This window comes from Glycine max, chromosome 10 (genome assembly GCF_000004515.6).
Source record: "Glycine max cultivar Williams 82 chromosome 10, Glycine_max_v4.0, whole genome shotgun sequence".
Classification (NCBI taxonomy): domain Eukaryota; kingdom Viridiplantae; phylum Streptophyta; class Magnoliopsida; order Fabales; family Fabaceae; genus Glycine; species Glycine max.
Genome location: NC_038246.2, coordinates 25,860,013 through 25,869,420, shown reverse-complemented (window position 1 = coordinate 25,869,420; position 9,408 = coordinate 25,860,013). Strand labels below are relative to the sequence as shown.

Below are 9,408 nucleotides of genomic sequence, written 5' to 3'. Positions count from 1 at the left end.
CCGCCGCGACACTTACTCCACCTGTGCCATCACAGGTCTCGCGGAGGAAGGCTTGGGGGAGGTTGTTGTTCTTTGGTCATTTTTGGATAGTAACGATGATTTGTGAGAAGAGAAGTAAAGGGTTTTTCTTAGGTAATGCATTTGATAGCTTTAGTGCAGACGGTAAGGAGGCTCTTGGGTTCTTGTTCTATTGTTCATGACGGGATGGTGGCGACGTGAAGGGGAGCCGGTCAGTCGAAAAAGGGAAGAAGAGAAAGTGAAAAGGAAAAAGGAAAAAAAAAAAAAAGGTGAACATTAATACCTAGATAACATCTGATAAAATATAAAACAATATAATAATAACTTGTATTTATATTTCACGATATTTTGTATATGTTATTAAAAAAATTTAATAATATTTTTATAAGGTGTAAGGCAAAAAAAAAAAAAAAAGCATTATTAAAGATAACATGTGTTACAATAATGATTTTTTTAATTGGTCTCGCATTTTGAGAGAAGGTAACTAAGTAGCAGATAGCTTTCCTTGCTATGGCTTGTCATTGGAAGGTCTTGATTGTTTTCCATCTTTTATTTCAAATGTTATGGTAGCGGATGTAAATTAAACCATGTTCTCGCGTGGTTTCTAATTTAAGTCTCTTGGGATTTTTCCCTTGTCATGTTCACCCCATAATAAAAAAGCATAGTGAGTTATAATTCTTCCATTAGTGATTAGTCTAAAGAATACCTCCATTCCTTAATTACATACATAATAGAAAATATTTTCCATCCCCAAATATGAAGAAAGTATAAGCATATAATTGCTTCATATGCAACCATTGAGCGCATCGATTAATAGGTGTTAGATTATTTAGTTTAAGTACATGGAAAACTTTAGTGGATTGAAACAAATCTCCACGTACATGCTTAAAAGACATTTTAATTTCTCCTATTCAAATTATATTGTATTGAATATTGCCGTTTACCTTTTGTATCATTTATCTAGTTTCCATTTTCTTGAGTGTGTTTGCATGAGAGATTTTAGAATTTTAGAGAATTTTAAATTCTAGAAATTTTAATTGCCTTAATTAAAATATTTTTATTGTTAATTTTTTTTTTGGATAATAAGATGGCTCGCAGACATTTAGATGATGAGCTTATTAAAAAAATTAATGAATGGGAAATTTTATATTTTTTTCTTTATCTTTAACTCAAATTATCCCTCTATCCCAGCCAACCAACAACAAATCCTATAAACTAGATTACTCTCACACCCTCCACGTCTTAGTCTTGTCAAGCCTCAATTGATGAGAATCCTGAAACTGGCCAAATACACGCTAAAGGGCCAAGTGGAGAAGGGCAAAGCTCCCGAGTGGAGAAAGATGAAGGCCCAGAGGCAGAGACACTACCAAGACTATTAATTATTGCTGAAGGTCCAAACTAATTTGAAAGCCCAAGTTAAATATGTTTTTTAGTTATAATTTTTATTTATTGTAATTTTGGTCCAAACTGTTTAGAAGGCCCATGTCTATTTTTATCTTTTTGTTCAGATACACTATAAGTATTGGTTTTTGTTTTTAATAAGAAACTTTTGGCATTTTGATAAAATTTGGTGAGAGCTTCTCTTTGGGTTCCTTGTTGAACCAATCTCAGACTTATCAAGGTAATCCTTATAGCGTCTACCCTGACTTATCTTCCTTCACTAAAAGTGGCGTTATCCAAATCTTCGTAGCTTGTATCAAACGTTCTGTCCCGTAAGGTTTACATCATCTGGTATCAGAGCTTCAGCTCTTGATACAGGTTCTATCCTATCTTATTATTTTTCTTTGTAATTTGTTCAGGTTCGTGTTTTGTCTTTGTTCTGTTATTTATTTTCTTGTTTGTGTCTTGTTGCGTTCTTGTTTGTGTCTTTGTTTCATTCTTATTCTTGTTCTTGTTACGTTTTTGTTCTTGTTCTTGTTTCTTGTGTCTTTCAGAGTTTGTGTCAAAAAAAAATTTGTTTGAGTTTTGTTTCAAGTAAAAAAAAAGTTGCAGAAATATTTAAAAAAAAAGAGAGAATAAAAGAAGAAAAAAAAAGTGGGTGTTTGATCTTTGAACACGAAATTGAGACAGTTAGAGCCTTTTTTTTTGGCAGAAAATCGTGTACCGAATCCCCAGATTCTCCTCTGAATTCTGAGCATTTTGATATATAGTGGGCCTCAAACGGACAACCGTAACAAAAGTCATGAGCATTTGAAGTTTACTTGTCATATCTTTTATCTTATTTGTTATCTTATATGTTATCCAAATTAAATCTAATATGTTATCCAAATCAAATATGATCTTTTATCCAAATCAAATCCAAGTTGTTATCCCAAATCAAATTTGTTACTCAGTCTGTGATAATTATATTTATATTGTCTTTCATTTTATTTTATATCACCTTGTGTGTCTAATTTGGTGCATCCAGGAACTTAAGAGTGAACACGAGTGGTAAAAGGCAAGAGGGAATACATTACACAAAAGCCTATATTGAGAGCATCAAACACGAGTGAACTACCATCAAAGAGAGAAACACATGAGTAGAGTGTGGTGAGGTCCTAATTTTTTTTTTAAATTACTTCAAAATTTTAAAATTCTAAGTTTATAGTTAAAAAAATATCATTTTAAAATGCCAAATTTTTAAATTTATTCCAAATGAGCACCCAAACATATTATTTAGGTGGGGGAATTTTAGGGGGTGTTTGGTTTGATTGTTTTCTGTTTTCATTTTCACTGAAAATAGAAAACAGTGATGAAAATGTGTTTGGTTGGATTTCTAAAAACATTTTCAGTGAAAATGAAAACAGGAAACAACCAGAAAATGAAAACAATAAATTTTCGTTTTCAGTGTTTTCAGTTGAGAACAGAAACCTCATTTCGAGTAAAATGAAATTGTGATGACAATGAATGTAATTTTAAGCAAATCTAAAAATACGAAAAGACAAGAAGTCAATATATCATAAATTTTCAGTATTTTTATTTCATGAAAACAGAAAATAAGAAGTCAAACCAAACATATTTTCAGAATTCTAATCTTTTAAAAATGAAAACAGTTTTCAGAAAATGAAAACAGGGAATGAAAACAGAAAATGAAAATGCAAACCAAACACACCCTCAAATCCTCTAAATAATTACTTTCTCCATTTTAATTCCCTCATCCAAACACACTCATCTTTTTTCTATTTACTCAAATCATGCAATGGCTGTATGCTTTACACATCTTGTGAAAAAAAAATAGTCTTTTGATTTCCAACTGACCAAACAATTCCAAGTTTTTTCGTTTACCTTCAGCTCATATTTTTAGAGGCAACGCAGTGGTCAAGATTTGGTTCAATTCAACTATCATATTTCCTAAAAAAGAAAAAGATTTGGTTCAATCATAAAGTTTTTCACAAAAATCACGAAATCAAAGGAGGAGATGGAGGATGTTAATTTGGTATTTTTGCTTTTTACTTTTCCATTGTATGATGCTTTGTTTATGCTAGTATGCTTTTATGTAACAGCATCATTTCAATGAGGCTTTAACACGTCCTAAAAGCTCCTTTGTTCTATGATTCTCTTGCCCCCCATTTGGTGTTGCACTCATTTGAGTACCATTTCACTCTCCCCCGCGCCTGTTGTTCCAAGTTTTTTTCTTCTTTTTTTTATTAATTAAATCTATGTTTTTGAGTTGTGTTATTCATACTATAATTTATATAAAATACCTTTTCTTTTTCTCTCTCTTTTCAGTTTTCATCACAACAGTGGTCCCATCTTATAACTTTTTTTTCTTCTTTTCCTCTTTAACTCTCATTGTTCTAAAGTTTGTTATACGAATAACATTATTTTTGTATTAAACAAATATGAAATAACAGATTTTAATTTTTCTTTTTCTATTTCTCTCTGTTTTCATGTTAAACAGCAGTGAAACACATATAAGATAGTTGTTCTCTTAGGTTTTTAAAAAAATTGTTAGGTTTTTTTTGTAATTGTTTTTGTTAGTAAAGATACTTTGAGATTGTTCTTCCTCTTCTAACTTTTTTTTTTCTTAAAATGAGAGATGAAACCTGCTTCGTGAAAATCATACTGAAAAATCCAGTGCTATATATCCATCGATCAATAGTAAATTACTAATAAACTTAAATGCGTTTTTGATTTCTAATAAATATTTGATTTTTGAATTTGTTCCTTAGTAAAATTTTATTTTACATTAAATCCATAATAAAATAATAATTTTATTTTTGGTTCTCGATATTTTATTTTAGTCTTTGATAAATTAACGAACTTTGTGTTTACTTTATTATAAATTAACTAATTTTGGTTTAGTCCTGACTAGTGACAAATAAAAAAATTTATCAGGGAACAAACATAACATTAAGTCATTTATCAGGAACTACAAAAATTATTAAAGACTAAAATTAAAATTATTATTTTATTAGAGACTAAACATGAAATAAAAATTTATTAAAAAATAAATAAAAAATTAAATATTTATTAAGAATGAAAAATATATTTAAGCCATGCTAATAAATAACACCAAACAAGCAGGTAATTTGCAAGAGTAACCATGAAAGGCTGTAGAGTCTAGATCATTGTAAGTAAATGCTGATATAGATCAAGCAATTGTTGTACACTGTATACATTTCACATAACACATTCCATTATAGTCACAGCAGTGCACTCAGCATCTCATTCCAAATATCAGGCACCCCAGGGAGGCACCAATGGCTGCAATCAGAGGAATGGCCTTTTCCTGGTTTCTGCTTCTCATCTTGGCTTATTACCCTCCTATATACCGAGGGATGCCCGTCTCTGCGCAACGCGGTCATTGTTGTGATGTCTTGCAGATATACTGGAAATCTCATTCTCTTCAACACTCCTTGTAGCACTGCCAAAGGTTCAGGAACATGTAGGTGGCTGGAAAATGGTAGAGGCTGCTTCTGATTGTAGCATTTCCAACCATTTTCCCTGTATATAAAAACCAAGGAACCACTATGTGTGAACAAAAGAAAGAATGATGATTACATTCTAATAATTGTTAACATAGAGAAGAGAAGTGACATATAGAGAACAAGAAAGGAGACTAGGATTTGATAGCATTAACAATTGTAAAGTCAGTCCCATTCCTAACCAGAAAGTTAGCTTTTAGCCATTGTAGATGGAAAGCCCAAGACTTTATAAATTGAAAATTGAAAAAAGAGAATAAATTCTGGTACGAGCTGCTACCAAATGATAAGAATCATGGGAGAACCACACCATGAAAGCTACTCACTATAGTTGACAAGATCAAGGAAAGGTCTTACAAACTCCATAACAGAATATAATACTTAAAATATGAGACTCAAAAGTCGTACCTTGCTTGGGTTGGGTCCCAACACATTTTCTTTTTCTTAAATGAAAAAAGAGGACAAAGGCAAAGTTTAAGGCAAATAGAAATAGATAGTACCTGTTATGCCTAGGAGACATGCTTCTAAAAATGACTTCAGTTCTCCTAGGGTTTAGATTTTGATCCACCCACCTTGCCCATGTACTGAGTCCTTTCTGGTAAGCAACCATGGGATTCATATTCCTGGTGAGATTGTTTCCCTCCAGGTAGTAATCCCACCTGGTATTAATCAAGATAGAACTCATTGATATATGTTAACAACTTAAAACTAAAGAAGAAAGGAGCATATAAAAACATTTACTTAAAAATTTAAGTTTAAATAGAGAAAATGGAAAAATTCTAAAATGAGAAATCTTTCTTACGAGCTGGTTTGATCTGGGTGAGTCCACCAATGGGCTGAATCAAATACAAGGATATCAACTCCTCTCCAATACCTTGCATTTTCTTCAATCAAATCAAGATGTAAAATTCTCTTATTTTCTGAACCTTTCTTCAGTTCTACCAACAGGGGTGCCCAGAAAAACTCAATTGAGGTCTCAAAATCCTTCAGGTGAACATTATGTTGTCACTAATTTTCAGAAAAGGAAAAGAAACCATGTTTTGATAAATGTCTTGCACTCTTACCATGGCATGGAAGGCCATTCCAGGTCCGTTATAAGTCACCCTTTTTCGACCAGTTGGAATAACTCCTTGCACTAAGCAAACAAGAGATTCCCACTGATTTCTCATTATTGAATCGCCCACCAGCATTATTCTCTTTCTTCTCATTCTTCCTAGAAACCTTAGTGCATCAAATCTGTACATGTTATGAAGAAGTTAGATTCATAAGCACAAATTTGTCCATGACCAAGTATTGATCTCATTTTAAAAACTCATTATTGCTACAGAAGCTTGACATAAGCTAATTGTAACTATATATAACACAAACAATCTGAGAGAGGAAGTATCACAATTCAGACAAAAAATAAGGGGGAAAAGAATCTAGATCAATGAAGGGTCGGAATTAGCAAGTCTCATGTGCTCTTTTCCAATCCCGCACCATCACTAGCATAGTAACATCCCATTACTCTGATTTAAAGTTGACCAAAATTAGATAAATACTTGAGCAACAAAACTTAGATTATATTAACAGAAAACACAACAACAGTGCAGTAAACTTTACTGATTAAGTGGACGCAGGGTATACTATCTAGTAACATTTTATTTCTCAGTATTTAACAATTATTTGAGTGTGTAATCATATATACTAATAAAGTAAAATATGATAAACAACATATTCATGACATTAGTGTACAGATGAAAACAAAATGGTGGCAATGTTAACAGTTGTACATGCTTGCATAATCTAAATACGGAATTAATGGTGCTTTTATTTTAGTTCCTAAAAAATATCTAAATTTTGGTTTGTCCTTGACTTTTAAAACCAATAATTTGATGCAAACTTTAATAAGTCTCTAAAGTTAACACTTTGTTCCACTGTACTTCGATCAAAATTTGGATTTTTCAAAAATATAAAAAGTACTAAAACAAATGTTTAAAATGTTGGGAACTAAAACAAAATTGATGTTTTTTCATACCAAAAACATCACCAACCCAATAAATATTTATATATACCTTGGCATGGTACAACCACTTGGCTTCCACTTCCACTTCTCATAGTCAGAATCAGGTCTCCCATTCCTTTGACAAGTAACGGCAGAGCTGAGATATGGACAACTAGAGTCATAGAGAGGGTAAGAGTCATCATAAACCCATTTTCCAACAGAAATGTCACATCTCTTCCTAGAATCTCTGTTGCTTTGGGCCATGCTAACATCATCATCAGCTTGCACCAGAATGCCAACCCCATCCTCAGGGTTCAGAAGGGACAATGTGCAGTGGAACAAGCTCAGGAAGGTACCACACAACAAGAAAGACGAAACAAGCAAGTGAATCTTTGGTGTTGCCATGGAAAAGAAAGAGTGTGAAGGGTCCTAAATGGAAGAGGGTTTATGTAGATTGGAATCGCTTAGTGTTTTGAGTTAAAGTGTTTGATCAAGGCATAACTTGCGGTGGTGTTGGAGGTGTGGACCATGAAAATGTGAAAATGTGTTACTTGTAATTATTGCCATTGCTGACACTGTAGTAATTGACCAATGTGTTACCTTTCTTCTTTTCATCTATGGCTAGTACCTTTTTTCTTCTTTATAATGAATGAAGTGATCCTTGGAATTGAATAATTGGTTCTGTTTTGTTAAGACAGGTAGGCATGTGCATTTGTTGTTGTCTCTTAGACATTTAAAGTAGTTTCAGTGATGAATGGTTTCTGCTTTTGTTTTTCGCTTTTTTTTCTTTCATAGGAGCACCAGAATAAATGCTCTGCTATTACTAAGTTAACTGACACTAAAACAGGTGCCATTCAGTTAATGAATTTTTTTATAAAAATTATCATGCTTTTTTCCTTTTAATTTTTAAATTTTGTACCTTGTGTGAAACAGCACTCTGTTTTGGTCTTCTGTATGTCCAATTGTTAGATAAATAATTAGGAACTCATAAACAATAAGTATAACAGTAGAATAAGTTCAAATAGAATCATAATACATACAAAATTTATAATAATTAATTAATACAAAACATAAAATTTAATAGTAGAATAGTTTAAAAAGTTTGGGTTGAAGTTTTCTATGTGCTATTCTTAGAGAGAAAACGCATAATAAATTAATAGTATATGCCTCTCTCCCAGATACGACAACCCGTTAATCCAATCGATTGCAGCGAAAGGATCCTGAATCAAAGAACACCATGCTCCAAACATATAGTTTGTAGTAATATAATATAATTTTATAAAAAGGAGAAATAGGCAAATGGTATTTTGTTTTAGGTTTTGCCTCTGCATTCTCCTTATTTTTTCGTAAGAGGAAGCTATATAAAAGCAAAAAAAAAAAAACCCATCAAATGTGTATTCCATGTGATACTCTCTATCCCGACATACATATTTATATAATATCATACATGAAAATGCGAAATTAATTAAAGAGATTTTATTCAATGAACATAAAAAGAGTTCACGTGGATAAAAGATTTACACCACGTTAATCATCAAATTAAAAACTTATCAAATAAAGGTATGAAAATATCTCTCACCCAAAACAAGGTCGTCCAATTTTTACAAAAGGAAACAAGTTAAGCAGGGGAATAACATAAAGTACTTTGAAGTCATCCACCTAACCATCTGCTCCCATAAACACAAGGTTCGAGATCATTACAGAATCCAAACATAAATAGCACACAGGGAGTGAGTTATCACATTCCTAAATAGGTAGAGACAAGCAAAAACACACACACACACACACACACACACACACATATATATATATATAATAAGTTCAACTTAGCACAATTCCCTTCATGTTACCACTCATTACGTAACATCACTTGTCCCAATGTTTCATCACAAAATCACATTTCACACCTTCACATTAATCACGTGTTCAGAACAACACATCTCAAATACAACACAACATCTCACACTCACACAATTCATTATCTATAATCACGTAACAAGTCGCAATGATCATTACACTAAGACTCAATCCTATATGTAATGTGGTACCATGTCTGTGAAAATCCTCAACGGGCGCATAGGACTACATGACAAGACAGACCACACACTGGTAAGTCTGCTCACTCTCACTAGGTAAAATCATATAGAGACCAGTCAGGGTCACCGAAAATGCTTCAACCATGTGGGATCGGCACAGGCTTAAAGGAGCACTCAAACCGAGTGTATTTACCCTGAAGGTCTAAACTCTGAAGAGTCCGTTAGGGCCTCGACCTCCTGATTTAGGTCCAACCCAGAAAACATTTTAGCATGCAGACTCTATCTAGGAACTACACAAAACACACGATTCCTCAATTGTTCTCAGAATAATTTTAACTCGTCGTGCCTCAAAGTGATTAAACGTTTCGGGTTCCCACAGTGGATCCCATCATAATACTTGTCGTGCATTAACTCGTCACCCTTAAATGGTCTTATAGTCGTGTGATTGTACGATTCATAGCTCACA

At 32.7% G+C, this 9,408-nt stretch overlaps 1 protein-coding gene across 1 annotated transcript; it reads right to left on the bottom strand.

Annotated features, from left to right (window-relative positions):
* Nucleotides 1-4,466: 4,466 nt before the first annotated feature.
* Nucleotides 4,467-7,444, bottom strand: LOC100305461 (protein trichome birefringence-like 36). Its single transcript, XM_003535830.5, has 5 exons — nucleotides 6,977-7,444; nucleotides 5,987-6,158; nucleotides 5,725-5,906; nucleotides 5,423-5,581; nucleotides 4,467-4,944 (listed from the first exon to the last, which is right to left on the bottom strand). Exons 1-5 carry the CDS (start codon nucleotides 7,309-7,311, stop codon nucleotides 4,644-4,646), a joined length of 1,149 nt encoding a protein of 382 aa, XP_003535878.1. The 5' UTR covers nucleotides 7,312-7,444; the 3' UTR covers nucleotides 4,467-4,643.
* Between the last annotated feature and the right edge of the window lie 1,964 nt (nucleotides 7,445-9,408).